This window comes from Eremothecium sinecaudum, chromosome VIII (genome assembly GCF_001548555.1).
Source record: "Eremothecium sinecaudum strain ATCC 58844 chromosome VIII, complete sequence".
Classification (NCBI taxonomy): domain Eukaryota; kingdom Fungi; phylum Ascomycota; class Saccharomycetes; order Saccharomycetales; family Saccharomycetaceae; genus Eremothecium; species Eremothecium sinecaudum.
Window position 1 is genome coordinate 7,766 of NC_030899.1, and position 17,534 is coordinate 25,299.

The window sequence follows — 17,534 nt, forward strand, 5'->3', positions numbered from 1 at the left end:
TATGGTAATATCATCTGCTACTCCTTTAACAATAATAAACAGGGTAAAAATCAATAGATCTCGCTTATAAGCTCACAATGACGCCGATAAATGTATCAAGTTAAACAAAGCTAATCTCAATGACTTCCTATTTAGTTACTTCTAATGTTTGGTAACATATTGCAGTTTGATAGTGTTCTGCATTAACCATTGGTATAGAACTTGCTGTTCACTAATACCCTTGATACTCATTGAGACCTCGAGCCCTTAAAAATTACTGATACTAGCTGGTCTTAATATGAGTAAATGACTACCCCAGTAAATATATCCGTAAGTAAACAACATTAAGAACTATTTAAGATTTAGATTTTAGGCAAAAGTTAATAGGATCCATTGCTCTTCTACATACATGCCAAGCATTATGAAGGCACTTTATTTCATCCCTGCTCAAAAAGACGAGTTAAAAAGTACATGCAGCCTATTACTGTGAACCTTAAAACAGTTTAGAACCCTGAACCATAAAACCATGAAACCATTCAGCTTTGTTACATAGAAGCTCAATAAATATTGATATAATGTAATTGACTCCTCCTTTATAACCAACTGGACAGCTGAAGACAACAACAAAACTACAGCTTTCTTGTAGGCACTGCTAAAAAACTTTATGCCGTTCACCATAAAGGCACGCTAGAGCCGTCTGGCATTGAGCCTCCAGTCTAGTGTACGCGCTTCTTGTTCCAGCAAGGAAGTAAATAGAACGTGATGTAAATATAAGTTAATCCCTATGTTAGACCTTTGAACTCCTAGTTACTCAGCTAAGGCCCCTTGACCCTTGACAACCTTAAAAGATGAAAACACTTGTACCATATCAGCTTAGCTCGTAGTATAACGTAAATCTGAACCATTAAGCTCTAGGGCCAAGACAAGGCTATAACTAGTATCCCTACTTGCAGATCAGGTAGATAATAGTAATAGATATAAGCCTCTGTAGATCAATACTGGTAGCCCTATACAACACGAGATTACAAAACTAATATAAGTTTAAAGCTACAGAGGGAGTGTCCCGACTAACAATAGTATATGAGAAAGGTTCGTAACAGTACTAGAAGGTACCATAAACATGAAAAGCTCTTGGCCAAATATTCTTTACAGAACTACCATTGGTATAAGAAGATGGCAGTGCCTAAATAAAAGCCACAGCATATAACTAACATTCATCACATTTCTCAACTGTACATCGTTATTAGCTTTAGACTTTTATATTTCAGAAAATATATCTTACAACATTAAATTAGGGAAATTTCCAGTGCTTACATAACACACAATGACGTTTTATTTTAAATACCATATAAGCTAGTGCAATATATGCATTAAAAGTTAAAAAGGACTATTTTATTTAGTTAATTGCGTTTCATTTGCCTGGGTGTATTTGAGATTCATCTACGGCTCTACGTTAGGTGAAGCAGTCTTGAATCCGGTAAGGACACACTTATTAGTATTGATCTACATTAAGAGGTACTGATCTACATGAAGAGGCACCAAGTATTCTATATAGGTATTTCCAGAGAGGTGGAGCATTTGCAGCATTAGTAGTTGCTAAGTTAAGCAGCCACCTGTGCAGCTCTTTTTTAACCTTCAGCGTATTTAATATCTAGATTTCTGTTCTATTCACACCGAGTTCTAAGGAGACTAAATTATATCATTTATTGTTACAGACGGTTAATTGACATACTTCTTAGGGCTATATTGTGTAAAGAAAATACTTGGTTTGGTTTGAAAAAAATCATTGCATGGAATGTATCTTAGTTGAAACGTGTTCCAAAAGCGCGGCTATAAATAGTAGACTATGTTTTACAAAAGGAAACGAAATTTTAAAAAGTAGGGGATTTTATTACGTTTACTTTGACATACAAAGTGTACGATTTATAGTAAAGATTATAAAGTGTTTGACTCTTATAATATGTCATATATATTATATCATATATTAAGTTGGATATCGTCTTATTAATGACTATGTTATAATTTACAGTGATGTTGAAAAACATGACATCAAAGTAGATATGCAATGGGTTTAACGTGCATACTAACTGTATATGTATGTATTTCTTATACATCGGCATTTTGAGTTGCGTTACTTATGTATAACTGTATACATCCTATTACCGCCGTTGCTTTATCAGCCGCATCTGGTGTGAGATACAGCTATACCATTTTACCAGAACCACAGATAGCCGTTCAACCCTTGTTATTCACTTGCAGCTAGAAGGCACCCCTATCCTATGTAATTCAACATCGTGGAAAACGCATCGATCATGTCGCAGTGTCGGTATCCTTTGCTGCAACAATTCAAACCAATGAATCGGAGTAAAATATCCAATAATTCCCAAAGTTACTTTTTTTTGTAAGCCGTAGACTTTCAGGTGAGTTGTGCTAGTGCTCTTCTGTCTTTACTATTACTAACGATTGCCTTCATTCGATGTAAATCATCAAGGGCCACGAGTTTAATATTCGAAGCTCGAAGGCAATGAATACATAATATTAGCAATTGACCTATACCTACACGCTAATATTACTGTATACATCATATTCCTAAACCTTATTTATACCAGTCAAACATTTAAAAAGACAGACAATATGTTCTTAGCAGAGAGCTGTTCCACGCTCCACGTATCAACCAATTAACCAATACGAAATATCTAATGACAGTGCTTAAACAGCCTAGATTGTCAACTGCAATTGCATTGCTGGCTCTTGCTCCATGGGGAAGTGCTCCAATTGTTGGAGCTAGCCCGATTCCTGATACCGCAGTGAAGCCTCAATACGTTAAACTAGACTTGGAGAAATCTTGGGGAGAATGGGAAGAAGCCCTCGACCCTTCTCCAGCTGGTACGGGCTGGGGAGGATGGGAAAAAGCCATCGATTCTCACGACAAGCGACCTGCGAAGAGATCTTTGCTACATAAGCGCAGTCACCCTGTGAAGTTTGATATGAAAAATAGGGAAGTCTACTATTCAGTCAATGTCACCGTTGGTACACCTGAACAGGCCATGACCGTTCTACTTGACACTGGATCAAGTGATTTGTGGGTTGTGGGTTCCGATGTGAAATGTACTCCTAGACTAAAGGAGGATCCAACTTGTAAAGCACTTGGCACTTTTAATACCAATAATTCATGTACATGGTCAGGAAATGGTACTAGATTTTCCATTGAATACGCTGATAGCAGTTTTGCAAGAGGTGAATGGGGTATGGATGTCGTGCATGTTAACGGTCTCAAAGTTGATGGCTTAACTTTTGCTGTTGCAGATGAGGCCGCTAGTTCTGTTGGTGTGTTTGGAATTGGTCTAACCGGTCTTGAAACTACCAATGAGGTTGAACCACCACATTCATACGATAACTTCCCTCTATTGTTAAAACGTAATGGTGTCATTGCAAGTAATTCCTACTCCCTTTACACCAACCAATACAACGCTGAATATGGTTCTATCCTTTTCGGCGGTGTCGACCATAAGAAGTACAAAGGAAAGTTGTTAACTGTGCCAATTATTAACACTGATCCTAAAAGAAGTTCTGTGCCAACTTCTTTGTCTGTAACATTGAATGGCGTCACTTACAGTACTGCTGAAAACAAAACCGATACAATACACTCACCAATAGGAGCTCTACTAGACAGTGGTACTACCCTATCCTACTTTCCAAAGGAAATTGCCGATGCAATGGCAGTAGCAGTAGGTGCACAATGGAGTGAACAATTCGGCTCCTACGTTCGTAAATGTCCCGCTGATAATGACAAAAGTACATTGGACTTTAACTTTAGTGGAAACAAAATCAGAGTCCCAATCGATGACTATTCTATTTACACTAGTGTACCTGGCCTATGCGCTTTCGGATTTATGCCATATGGCGGTGATATCGCTATTTTGGGTGATGTTTTCTTGACCGCTGCTTATGTTGTTTATGACTTGGATAGGTTGGAAATCTCCATTGCTGAAGCTAACTACAGCACAGCTGAAGAAATTGAACCAATCGTATCCGGGGTCCCAAGAGCTGAAAAAGCCCCTGGTTATTCTAACGTTTGGGTTCCTAACAATCAAAAATAGCGATCTTCTACGGCTTCATTAGACTATACCTTTTTTAACACATAGACTTTTTCTACGTCAATATGAAATTATATTATACAATCGTTTGCTATTGTTTACATTGATAATGATACATAACACACATTCTAATAACGAAAGGTACCAAGATTCGCCAATAAAATCCTACGTACGCGGTTTTTCGTGGAATGCGAATTAAATATGTAAAACATATGCACTGTTAAGGTTAAGTCAAATTTACATGAAACTTATTGTTTTATTTACAAGCCTCGTGTTACCTTAATAGAATGCTATTCCATCGACAATCTAAAGCCGTTAGTAGAACAGGTTTCAAGGCTTACAATTAAGGTAGTTTGAGGCTCAAATTTGGTTGCAAGGACATAACTCACAAAAGGCATGACCAAAATAGTTTATTTCGAGTTCTCCGATTATTCAACAAGTTGCTATCGCTTGAAATCAGGATCTAATGGAAGCCTTTTTAGGAATTTATCATATGGTGGCTGATCTACGCTTGTTATTTTCGTTCAGTTAGCATGACAACTCATTCCTATGATCTCGATCAAAGAGGTAGTGATGTCGTCGTTGCGATAAGATTGATCCGCGAAGTCACAACAGCAATTCCTAGTATTGACCGAGATATTGTCCCAAATATATCCCTAATGTTCTTTTTTTTGTCGCTACACATTTTTAATTCCGCATCCCTACTTCTCTCTCTTTATCCTATTACTAAGGATTGCCTTCTTTCCCATGTAAATCATCGAGGAACACGGGAAAATTAGTTGATGCTTGAAGGCAATAGATCCATATTATGAGCAATTGGCCCACTTTTATTAAGGATATAACTGTTTAAACTGACATTCTGTGACCTTATGCTCATGTATAAAACATTTAAAAGGAGAAAGAAAATGATAGCTTCAACAGAATAGACAGACTTCCAAGTCTAACAGGCAATCAACTACTGACTACCAAATATAAAATGAAATTTCTCGGACTCGTTGCTGCGAGCGGCTTGCTGGCCAGTGCTCCATTCGCGGGAGCCAACCCAATTCCCGAGACCTCCAACAAACCTCAATACATTAAGTTAGACTTGGACAAGTCTAGAGCAGAACCAGTTATCGGCAGTGATAAACTAACTAATGAGTTGATACAGCTAGAAAGGGCAGGCAGTCATCCTGTTCAGATCGACATCAAAAACAGAGATGTATACTACTCGGTCAATGTCAGTATTGGTACACCTCCACAGGAGATAACCGTGCTAATCGACACTGGGTCAAGTGATTTATGGGTTGTAGGTTCCGACGTGAAATGTAGTCCTACTGATCCAAGTGACCCAACTTGTAAAGCATTGGGTACCTATGATAAAACTAAGTCATCTGGCTGGTCATCTAATAATACTAAGTTTTCCATTGAATACCTCGACGGTAGTTACGGTATAGGTGAATGGGGTATGGATGCCATTAATATGGATGGTGTCAAAGTTGATGGCTTAACCTTCGGTGTGGCAAACGAATCTTCCACCTCAATTGGTGTGTTGGGGATCGGTCTACCAGAATTAGAATCCACAAGTGATGATAATCCACCACACTATTATGATAATTTACCTTTATTGTTAAAGCGTAACGGTGTTATTGCAAGGAACGCATACTCCCTTTACACTAACCAATTGGACGCTAAATCAGGATCTATTCTTTTCGGAGGTGTTGACCATGCTAAGTACACTGGCCAATTATACACTGTCCCAATTGTTAGCACTAGAAGGGGCACTTCTAAACCATCCGCTTTGGCTGTTTCAATGAGTGGACTAGTCTACAGTTCTGGGGGCAAAAAGACTAATGCTGTGACCACACAAATTCCTGCTCTATTGGACAGTGGTACCACACTATCCTACTTCCCACAGGAAATGGCTGATGGTATTGCAAAAGCTGTAGGTGCTACATGGGATAATAAAGTTAAGGCATACCTTGCTAAATGCCCTGCTGACAACGACAAAAGTACATTCGATTTCAACTTTAGTGGTGTTCAAATTAGTGTCCCTATCCAAGATTATGTTTTGGAAGCTGTTAGCCCCGGTGTCTGTGCTTTCGGTTTCATGCCTTACAACAATAGAATCGCTATTTTGGGTGACATATTCTTGACTGCTGCTTACGTTGTCTACGACTTGGACAAGCTAGAGATCTCCCTAGCTCAAGCTAAATACAATGCTGGTGAAAAAATTGAACCTATTATCACTGAAGTCCCAGGCGCCAAGAAAGCCCCAGGCTTTTCTAACGCTTTGAACTTCTAACCTACTTTAAAAAGTAGCTATAGAATAGCACTTATATCGGACAATATCTTTTTTATAAACTAAGTATTAACATATGACCTTTTCTAAAAGCCACTAATATATGGCCAGATAAATTTTCATCCGGATTTTCGTTGTTCTTTCTTATTATAAAGTGGGAGATTATTAATCCTGTTCGGTTGTTGTAAGCCTCTTTGCTGTGGCGTCAGGTATACTTACTACAGCCGAATATTAAGAGGTGTTGACTTTCAAAACTGCTCAATAAAGTAAAAATAGAGTATTTGTAATAATTTATAATGTAGTAGACACTACCTCATCTATTGTAATTGAAACCATACCAACGTATAGTAAAGACATTCTGTGCGAAGCCACACTTTGAACAAGATATAAAATTTGCGCGAGTACAAACGTTACATGACCTAATCGTTAAATTGCTGCAAAAATGCAGTTCTCAGTCAGTATCTGTTTACTAATATCTTGTGCCACAGTGCAATGAGATAATCACTAAGCGCACTTTTCACCGTTTTTTTAATTAAATATAAGAGGAAGAACACTTTTTTTGCGCGGGCGCTTATGTTAACGTGAAGCATCGGCGCAGAGAAGAGCAGGTTCTGTTTGCGCATAACGTGGAGAATTTTTATAGCACTAGTGGTTGTGTTCTATAGGATTGGTCAATCAATTTATTAACCAGAATGCCCTTTGGAATACGGGCTGGTGAGTTTTATACACGAGGGAAGGTTGCCGACGCTAAGGATGACATTACTAATTTCAGCGATGGGGAGGCATCAGAGCATTTCGTTACCCAGTTAGATAAAGGCTCTAAACATCTAGGAGTTATATCTGCAATATCTCTCATATTAAATCGGATTGTTGGTACTGGTATATTCGTTGTCACTCCTGACATCTATAGACTGGCCGGATCAGTTGGATTAACGTTAATCCTTTGGGTTGTCGGTGCTGCGATCGCATTGATAGGTGCATATGTTTATATGGAATTTGGGTCAGCTATACCGCGGAATGGTGGTGAAAAGAACTATTTGGAATATCTTTTCAAGAAACCGAAGTTCTTCGTAACCTCTTTATATGCTGCTTATGTCTTTTTGATCGGTTCTGCGGCTGGAAATTCTGTTTTTGGAGCTCAAATGCTCCTGACAGCTGGTAATGGTGAGCTTTCAAATCGGAATGTCAGGGCTGTTGCCGTTTCTATTCTATTATTCTTCTCTATACTGAACGCTGTTTCTGTGAAAACAGGTATCTTTATTACAAACACTTTTGGGGTGTTGAAGATTTTAATTATGGCTTTTATTGCAGTAGTGGGCCTTGTTGCTCTTGGAGGGGGTGTCAACAACGCATCTGGTAAGGAGAATTTTCATAATGCATTTGAAGGTTCTGACAGGATTACTGCATATGGTATGGTTTCCGCCATTTACAGCGTTATTTGGTCATTTGTTGGTTACTCAAATATTAATTATGCTCTTGGAGAGGTGAAAAATCCAGTGAGAACATTGAAGATCGCAGCTCCAGTGTCCTTAATACTGTTGACTGTACTGTACCTTTTTGTTAATATCGCTTATTTTGCTGTTATTCCTAAAGCTGAGATATATGCAACCAAATCTCGAATTGCGGTGAACTTCTTTGGTGCTGTCTTTGGACAGAAGGCAAGGAGGATTTCAGCGGGCATTATTTCTCTCAGTTCGTTGGGTAATGTGTGTTCAGTTGTCTTTTCGCAAGGAAGAATTATCCAGCAATTGGGCAGAGAAGGTGTTCTTCCCTATTCATCTTTCTTTGCATCTTCAAAACCATTCAATTCTCCAACTGTGGGTTTATTACAACATTTCATTTTTTGTTCCATAATCATCGTTGGTCCACCTACAGGCGATGCCTACAATTTAATTCTTAATTTGAACAGTTATCCAATGAATATTGTTAACACTGCAATTAGTGGAGGTTTACTTTGGATTTACTGGCAACGTTATAAGGGAAGAGTTGAATGGGACCCACCTATCAAAGCAGGCGTCGTAGTTACAACTATTTTCTTTTTGACAAGTATATATCTTGTTATTGCACCCTACGTTCCTCCTTCTAATGGTAACAGTACTTACGATTCATTACCATATTGGATTCACTGTGTTTTGGCGTGGGGTGTTTTTGGCATTGGCGCTATTTACTGGTTTATTTGGACACGCTTGTTGCCAAAGCGTGGCAACTACAAATTGGTTTACTCAGAAGTGCTTGGTGACGACGGTTTTTGGAGAAACAAGATCGTGAAGGAACACAATGAGGCAAAGTTTGTCGGGCACGATGAAGCGGATGATTCTTCCCTGTCCTTCAAAAATATAGCTAAAGTACCTTCCGTGGAATACGTTAAATAAATAACTTTACATCTGATTCACATTTTTTGCATACAAGTTTATAGCATATTTTAAAAAGCTTCCCCTATGGAACAAGATACTGTACACAGTTCTCGGTGAATGATAATACTGGCATTTCTTCATGCCTATTTTACATGCATTATTCAATTTTGATTTACCTTAATATGAGACCTCCGAATTTATGATTTTCATTGCTTAACGATCTTCAATTTGTTAAACTAGTTGGAGCTTCATTCACTTTCACATTATACATGCAAAAAATTATGCTATTGAGAGTAATGAGATTTCAACTTATTAACATTGCATAATCGTCGTACATTATCTTAATACATATGCTGACGCATTATCGTTTTGCATTATCGTATTGCAGTATCATTTTGCATTTAGCAGTATACATTATCATCCTGCATTATCGTCTCGCATTTACATATTGCATTAGCAGTATACATTATCATCCTGCATTATCGTCTCGCATTTACATATTGCATTAGCAGTATACATTATCGTCTTGCATTATCGTCTCGCATTTACATATTGCATGATCATTATACATTATCGTACTACGTTATCTAGCATATTGCATTATCAGCACACATTATCATTGTACATGACAACAATACATTATCAGACTACCTTATCAGACTACCTTATCATACTAATTATCGTCTTGCATTATCACTATGCATTAAGTCACATTAGTAGAATCTATTGCAGCAAATTTGCTTTTGTTAACAGTGAGAGCTATAATGCATACAACCTATATATCTAAATTTTACCGCCCAAGTAAATTTACATTTGAAGACGATTTTTGTTGATATTGACGGTTTACTGATGCACATAGACTGGCCTCTACTATAAAGTAGCTACTAATTGATGTTCAATAAGCGATTCAAATAAGAATAAATATTTTGCTTAATATAATACGTGTTTTTGAGCTACAAATAAATAACTAATTGCTTAAACTTGTATAAGAGTGTATTAGCCGAAAGTTTGGAATGTCATCCCTCATGAATATTTACGTGAAATTTTTGATGGATTGCAAATTGATCACCTAGTTTAGGTCTTCAGCATATGGCAGGTTGCTGACATCACCAACTGCAACATAGTTGAACTTGCCCAGCTTAAAGTCCTTAACCTTGTTCAAAGCTAGTTCAACTGGGGTAAAAGCACACTCATTTTCCAAAGCCAATTGCAACGCTGAATATTCACTGGCTACAGAGAGGTCACTACCAGCCTTCAAGTCGACAACAATCTTCTTAATATTAGCAGAGACCTCGGAGGTGTTAGCTCCTTGAACGTACAAGGAGAACAAACCGCAGTCAGAAAATTTGTCCAACTTAGCTTTCTTCAACAATGGAGAGAGTTTGTACAAGTCAGAGGTTAAGTATCTAGACAATACCTCATAAGTAGCAAAGTCCTTAACAGCAACTGGGATACCAATAGCTACTACTGATTCACCAGCGGATCTCAATCTTGCTTCGCCAGCATATTGCTTAGCCTTAGATGATGAAGCTAGAGATGCACCAGTTGGCAATGAAGACAATAAAGAGTCATTGACAAACCTCTTCAAATCAGCTTCATTAATACCTTGGCCGATAACCTCTATGTTTTCCTTGGTAAAAACCTTGTCAGCGTAGCTCTTGATATCCTCAATAGTAATCTTCTCCACGCCGTCGTACAACACAGGGTTACCCAATCCTTTTCTAAAGGTGACGTTATACAATAAATTTTCAGCCTTGGTAACTGCAGAACTCTCTGCTGCTAAAAGGTCGTGATGAGCAGCTGGAAGGACAGATTCAGTCAATTCATGTGGTCTAAAAGAAGTCTTGTACAAAACATTAGCCAAGGCATTGACAAAATATGGCAAATTTTCCTTTAGGAATACAGCAGACAAAGTAATATGTTCTCTGTCAACCTCAGACTTAAATTTTCCACCCAATAATTCCGATTCCCTAACTAGTCTCAATGCAGACTTGTTGCTGGTGTTGTGGAAGTTAAATCTTGATAGCAAGTGTGCAATACCATCCTTAGTAGCATAACGTGAACCACCATTAACTTTAATAGCCAAAGTAGAAACCTTTGAACTACTGTCTTTGGCAGAGATAGTTAGCTTTCTAGTAGCTTGCTTCGCCAATTGCAGTTTTTGTGAACGCATTATAGCCCAACTCTTTACTGGTTTAATTATTATAGTTAAGTCACTAAAAGCCTTAAAAGTGAAGCAATTACTTAGCTGCTAATATGTACAAGTAGCTGGCTTGTTAATTTTTGAGCTGAAAAACGAAAAGCAAACCTAATATTAACTACTATTGGCTAATACAGAGTTTTCTACGGTAATAACCTCTTCTAGAATCTCATACAGTGGCCTACCACTACGAGCTTCGGTATGGTTAGGCGCCAAAGAAAAAAATGAGATCTCACTAAATTTTAGGAGATATGATTGGTTCGTGCAAAAGTATAATGTTATATAATCACAAAACTACAAATCACGTGGTATCGTATGCGGTGACATTGATGGTTCGGTTACATTGAAATTTTAATTACAAGTTTAGACTTTGATGCGATGAGCAACAGTAGTTGAAGTCGCTACTAGAGGAAGTTGGAATTATGTCGTTGACTGATCTAGTGGCTTCTGTAGCTTCCAATGAAGCCACGGAGGAAACGAAGACTGGAGGGGAGCAGGCACCTATTTTGGGAGCAGATGTACCAGTATCGTCACTAGAGATGAGGACTCTATGTCCCGAAACATTCTTATATGGGGAACTGGCCAGGTTGCATTTAGGCGAAAGGGCAGAGATTGTTGCATTGATGCTTTTGAATAAAGGCCGATTGACGGTTTCGGAGTTGTCCCAGGGTATTCCAGAGCTGTCTACCAAGAGTATTAAAACTATTTTGGTTAGTTTGATCCAATTGAGATGCGTGATGTATCTGGAGGAAAAGTCGATGTCTGGGCGTCAGATGACGTACTACTACTTTAATCGGGAGGGTTTTCAGTTGATGCTGTATGCTGGGGATATTGTTTCAGTTATAGAATCATATTTTGAAGATGAGAGTGCGCGGATCATCGCGGTGCAGATTGTTCAGAACGTACTTGCATTGGGCTCCCTAGCGACAAAAGATTACTTGAGCTCCATGAATATGCCCGGCGTTCATGTTTCTGAAATTGTTGCGATGTTTGTGAAGCTGGTAGAACTCGGTTTTCTTGTTCCGTTGTCAGCGGTGCATTATACACCTGTTGGAGACCTGTGGAGTGTTCTTTATAAAAGAGAATATAATGCAATTCCGAAGACTTCAGTGCTTTCTGACGCAAAAAAGCGAGCGGAAGCGAAGGCGAAGACAAAGCAACATTTTAGCAAGATCCTGAAGAGCACTGAATTCCGCTCTGTGTTGACTACAGATCCGCAAACGTCTCTAAGAAAGGTGAAGGAAACAGTCCCGCTTACTTTTGACTTACAGCGTTATATGAAGAACAGGCGCTCAAGGCATTTAGTCCAGCTTGCAAAATCCCGGGTTGGAACTGTCCCATCAATAATCTATCAAACTGCATTAAAAATTACTGAATTGCATTCTCCTTCACTATTTGATCCTTTGTGCAAGACAGGTCTTCTACAGGAGCTAGAAGAGAAGATATCCATTGAAGAAGATAGAAATCTTGATGATGAGAAATTACCAGGAGTGACATTTAATGCGGTAGATATCTCTAGACACCTGCCTGATATAGATCTACGTGGGTCATTGGTATCTGAACAGAGAACCTCTAAGAGGCCAACGCAGCAGTCTGAACCGCAGAAAAGAATGAAGACTGAGGACGGCTTTGTCGTACCTCAAAATCCTCTGCCACCTGTGCTTGAAGAAGCAGAAGATTACGATGAAGATCAAAATGAGTTGTTGATGGCTGACGACAGTGCGTTAGAACCAAGATCACTGGAACTCATAAATGGCCATTTAAAACTGTTAGCTACAGCATCTATCCCCTTTTTGATTGAGTCGAAGCCTGGTCTTTACTTTGTTCCATATTCCAAGATTATACCTTTGCTAAAGACAGCTGTATACGATTGCATTATTGCTTCAACTGTTGGTCCATCTGCACATAGGATCCTACGTTGTGTACGGGACAATAATCTAGTTTCTGAAAAGGTAATCAATAATACTGCTTTAATGAAAGAAAGAGATATTAGGTCTGTTGTTGCAACACTTGTCAGATACAATGCCCTGGAAATTGTGGAAGTACCGCGTACTGTAGATAGAGCTGCATCCAGGGCTGTGTTCTTATTTAGAATACATGAGCAGCATGCTTTTGATTTCATGAAGCAAAACTTAACTTGGAACATTGCAAATTCTATTCATAAAATAGAGATTCTTAAGGAAGAGAATGCTACTTTACTAAAAAAGGCTCAGAGAGAGGACGTTAAGGGTAAAGAGGCTGAGCTACTGCTGCCTACGGAGTTAAACCAACTGAAGTTGGTTAATGAACGTGAACTAAACAGTTACGCAAGAAGAATCAGGCTTTTATCTTTATGGGAAGTATTTACAATGTTCTGAATCATTGGTGTTAATAATTGTGCAAATGACATGATATTGTAAATAAACTATTTATCATATAATTTATAAACATGATTTCAAGGTAATAACGGCTTCTTCGTTCCATGGACATAAGAACATACCGAGTTGTATTTTTGACTGATTGCCAAGTTCTATCAAGGAGTCACTTAGTCTCTTTGCAGTGACTGCATTTTGACCAGATGCGTTTAGTTTATAGCTGGTTTTATTGCTTAATGGTTGCCATAAATTGGAACTGTTTGGGAAATAGAATAGTGATCTTTGCCATATCTGATTTAAACTTGAATTAGAACCAATAGCTTTCCTTAGTTCGTAAATAATGAAGGGAATTTCGTTGTGTTTATCATTGATCAAAGAGGCCATTGGCAAAGATTGTAATTCTTTAAGGATGACGGGTAACTCCTCTGTTCGCTGGTCTATGAGGCATATAATTGCCATAGTCAATAGCACCATCCATTGGGAACCATGTGTGGCATTATACTCTACCAATTCTTGGAATGCAATGTTACTTGCTTCGGAAGTATGCATGTTATGTAATAGTTTTGAGATTAAAAGAACTATCTCATGCTGTTCACCACATGTCGCTAATAAAACCTTAAAATGCTCTAGCGCTTGGTCTAAATTGCCTGTAAAACAGTGACTGAGACCTAAAACAACATGATTCGAGATGAATGTCTTCTCAATTTCAGTAATATCCTTTTCTTCAAGAATACCAAGGGAAATATTTGCATTCTCAATCGCAGCTTCATAATTGGATAGACCTAATTGTGTGCGTGCCACATGTGCCTTTATAATACCATAGTTAAATAATTCTTGTTCATTCTGAGTAGTTTCAAACCTTTTCTCTAGAATTCCCGATATTTCATCAGTTAGTCGGGAAACTGTATCATAGTTACGTAGCCTTTCAAATGTCAATATAGCATACTGAATAGCCAAAATATCCTCTGGTGACTTCTTTAAGTACTGTTCCAAACTATAAGCAACTGTGGATAATATCAAGTTAGGTTCAATATCCCTTTCGTCGAGACCACTTGATAATTGGTTATTCAAGTTAACCATTGCATAAAATAGCTGTGCTGGTTTATACCTGCCTTTTGATAATATGAATGCATTTGAAAAATAGTTGCTGCTTTCGGTTGTATTTCCTTCTTGCTCCAATGCTAGTGCAATACCAAACCATGAGATAAAGTCTTGAGGAGCAGCGCTCTGTAATTGAACCAATAAATCCTTAGCAAAATCGACGTCGTTGTTTTTCAAAGATAGTAAGGCTAAGTTGAACCAGACCATCGGATCTTTAGGATTAATGATACTTGCTTTAATAAAACAGTGCTGTGACACTCGATAGTTGATATTCATAGACGCAATACCTAAGCCAATCCATGCTTCAAATGTGTTTGATTGGTACCTTATAACCTTTTTAAAAGATTGGGTAGCGTAAGTGGCATATACTGGATCTTTGACCGTCACATATGCTAGCAGACCTGCTATTCCCAAGTTGCACCATAAAGAAGCGCGAACGGTTCTCGTAAGTGATTCATAATCGGATGTAGCAATAGCGTACTTAGCTGCAAGTATTAGAAAGCATACAACAATTGAAACGTCTGCATTCACTTGTTCCCCTACTAATGAATCGAGAGAGGTCGGATCTATAGCATCCACACGTTCTGATGATTTTATTTGACATGCTTCAAATATGCTGAAAAGACTTTCTAATGGTAACTTATCAAGTTGCGATTGACTGAATATAAAGATTTTGATAGCTTTCATTAAAGCAATCCACAGGTTGATAACTTGATAACCAATATTCTTGACAATATTTTCAATGACCTTAATGGCCTTTGCTGCCTCCGCTGCAGATTTTACTAAGCAACCCTGGTCATATAATTCCATTGCATACTCTACCGTGATTTCAGCTAATGAAACGAGAAATACTTCTTCCGTTTGATATTTATCAACTAATGTGAGTAAAATATCAATACTTGCAGCGAATTCCCCTAATTGGGAAAGGGACCTGGCAAGGAAATATGAAGCAAATTTATGTTGCGAATCCAACTCCAATGCCTTCCTGTAAACCTTAATTGACGCCTCAATGCGACCGCATCCCGCATAAGCTTGTCCCAAGCCCACCCAAGATTCAACGTCATCTGCATCAATACGAACTGCAGATTGAAACCATTCAATTGCGTCTGCTTCTTGCTTCTCCTCAAGATGATAAATACCAATAGTACGATATGTCCAGCCAACAGTATTAGAGAGCATCGTTCCTGTTAGTGATTTTATTAGTCTTTCGCAAATAACAGAGGCGGATTTCCAATTGCCGGTTTCACAATATCTTCCGACAATATGTCTTACTGAGTCAACATCACTAGGGTTCAGTTCAAAAGCCCTGAAAAAGCATTTAAAAGCACGCTGTTGATCCATGAAATACTTGTAATAAATATGTCCTAATAATGCATAGGCAGGAGAAAATATTTCAGTAGCTTTGATAGCTTGTATCAAATGCTTATAGGCTTGTTTAACTTCAGTAGAATCTGCATTCAAATCATTGCGTTCTTCGAGGAGTACTTTGGCAAACCTCCAATGCGTTAGGCTTACAAGTTCAGATGTGCGGACATCGATCGGCTTGACGTTATCCAAAACAAGGAGGAATGTAGCCTTAGCTTCATCGTGTTCTTTTAAGTGGAATTGACACCAACCTAGATCAGAAAGTATTTTATAATCATCAGGAGACTTAAGACTAACTTCATGAAGTATATTATGGGCTTCCTCCCACTGCTCTCTTTGAATACAAATAAAACTTTTACCAATTTTTGCACTCTGATTATCTGGTTCATCTTGTAGTAATTTATCAAATAAGGCTAAAGCTGTAGAGTGGTTTTTGGGGGATTCATAGTATGTATACACAGTAGCGTAACACAATGACAAACCGCGTTTAGAATTTATAAGTATTAGTCCCAAATCTCTGAAGGTGTTTGCAACCAATTGTATGCCTTGTTTGATAATAGGCAAGGCAAATTCATATTCCTCTAGTGTAAGGAAGTAATTCGATACTATACGGTGGGCTAGTATGCTCGTTTGGGCATTTTTTATGTTCTTCAAAGAATCCACAACCTCTGACTCAGATAGAATCGTCATAGTATCATCAGAAACCATTCCATATTCTTGTAGTGAATTTCCTTCTAGGTCTTGGATCTCATTTTTGAATGAAGCTTCGGGATTATCTACTTGACCATCTGGATAGATTAAATTATAGAATTTCCTGGAATCGTATCCAGAAAAGGTGGAACATATCCAGGCATATAGAATAATCGCTAATGGTTCGGTTGGAAATTTACGCACAAATTTAGACACCACATCCATTTCCAAATCATTTAATGTTTCGTAATCTTGCCATTCAAAGTAAAGCTTCCATGCCAATAATGAATCGTGTTCCACAACAACCATTCCAATGACCATTTCTTTCACTTGCTCGTAAAAAGACAGCTTAAACTCATTCGGCATAGCCTTTAGCAACTTAAGTCTATATTTTAGCCATTCTCCCTCTAGTTCTCTTCTCTCATTATCGTCATCAACAACGTTCACTAGTTGCTCATATAGAGCATTAAGCTCTGAAGACTGATAGACTTGCCAAGCAAGGGTATTCAATTTAAATGAATAATCTGGATCAGTGGTAGATAGTTTTAGCCTTTCTCTACTTACCAATCTTGAAACTTCATTGCTCTCCCTATCTGAGACAATTTTTAGCAACTGTTCAAGAACTGCCTTCGGTGTCATGAAGTGACGACCCAATCGTTCTGCCAAAGTCATTCCTGACCTTAGATGTCTTAAAAATGTTTCCTTGCTGTCAGGATGGGAGGCAACAAATGCTTTAATGTTATCAATTAGCCTTACTTGGGACCCACCCTCCGTTTGTAGAACTTCTGCATATTGACCGCATATATTGAAATACTCGTCGTAACTCACGTATGCCTCAATGTCTTTTAAACCCTCCAATAACAAAAATAACCCTTTCCATGCTAATGTATTATTAAAATCTATATTTATCGCTTCTTGATAATGAACTAATGATTCTTTATATTGTTTTTCCATGGAGTACGATTTACCTAGGAAAACATGAGCGAAATAGTTAGCGGGATCCAATTCCAACACGTTATTTGAAGTCTCAATTGCTGAAGACCAATCTTGCAATTCTAAGAAGCGTTTAGCCTCCTTGATAAGTGTCTTTGGCTTACCCGACATTCTCCTGTG

At 38.2% G+C, this 17,534-nt stretch overlaps 6 protein-coding genes across 6 annotated transcripts, besides 1 other annotated feature; 4 read left to right on the top strand and 2 right to left on the bottom strand.

The window, feature by feature from the left end:
* Positions 1-2,256: part of a telomere (Subtelomeric repeat; similar sequence found at 12 out of 14 telomeres in Holleya sinecauda) that runs on past the window's edge.
* A 422-nt stretch (positions 2,257-2,678) lies between these two features.
* AW171_hschr84498 (pepsin-like aspartic protease) lies at positions 2,679-4,079 on the top strand (the record flags this gene model as incomplete). Its single annotated transcript, XM_018134276.1, has 1 exon — positions 2,679-4,079. One exon carries the CDS (start codon positions 2,679-2,681, stop codon positions 4,077-4,079), a length of 1,401 nt encoding a protein of 466 aa, XP_017989452.1.
* A 973-nt stretch (positions 4,080-5,052) lies between these two features.
* Positions 5,053-6,360, top strand: AW171_hschr84499 (pepsin-like aspartic protease; the record flags this gene model as incomplete). The annotated part of the gene is made up of 1 exon (XM_018134275.1): positions 5,053-6,360. The coding sequence occupies one exon, from the start codon at positions 5,053-5,055 to the stop codon at positions 6,358-6,360; it is 1,308 nt and encodes a 435-aa protein (XP_017989453.1).
* A 689-nt stretch (positions 6,361-7,049) lies between these two features.
* On the top strand, positions 7,050-8,729 carry AW171_hschr84500 (HHL312Wp; the record flags this gene model as incomplete). Its single annotated transcript, XM_018134274.1, has 1 exon — positions 7,050-8,729. One exon carries the CDS (start codon positions 7,050-7,052, stop codon positions 8,727-8,729), a length of 1,680 nt encoding a protein of 559 aa, XP_017989454.1.
* Positions 8,730-9,780: 1,051 nt separating this feature from the next.
* Positions 9,781-10,884, bottom strand: QCR2 (ubiquinol--cytochrome-c reductase subunit 2; the record flags this gene model as incomplete). The annotated part of the gene is made up of 1 exon (XM_018134273.1): positions 9,781-10,884. The coding sequence occupies one exon, from the start codon at positions 10,882-10,884 to the stop codon at positions 9,781-9,783; it is 1,104 nt and encodes a 367-aa protein (XP_017989455.1).
* A 449-nt stretch (positions 10,885-11,333) lies between these two features.
* RPC82 (DNA-directed RNA polymerase III subunit C82) lies at positions 11,334-13,268 on the top strand (the record flags this gene model as incomplete). Its single annotated transcript, XM_018134272.1, has 1 exon — positions 11,334-13,268. The coding sequence occupies one exon, from the start codon at positions 11,334-11,336 to the stop codon at positions 13,266-13,268; it is 1,935 nt and encodes a 644-aa protein (XP_017989456.1).
* A 63-nt stretch (positions 13,269-13,331) lies between these two features.
* SKI3 (SKI complex subunit tetratricopeptide repeat protein SKI3) lies at positions 13,332-17,525 on the bottom strand (the record flags this gene model as incomplete). The annotated part of the gene is made up of 1 exon (XM_018134271.1): positions 13,332-17,525. The coding sequence occupies one exon, from the start codon at positions 17,523-17,525 to the stop codon at positions 13,332-13,334; it is 4,194 nt and encodes a 1,397-aa protein (XP_017989457.1).
* Between the last annotated feature and the right edge of the window lie 9 nt (positions 17,526-17,534).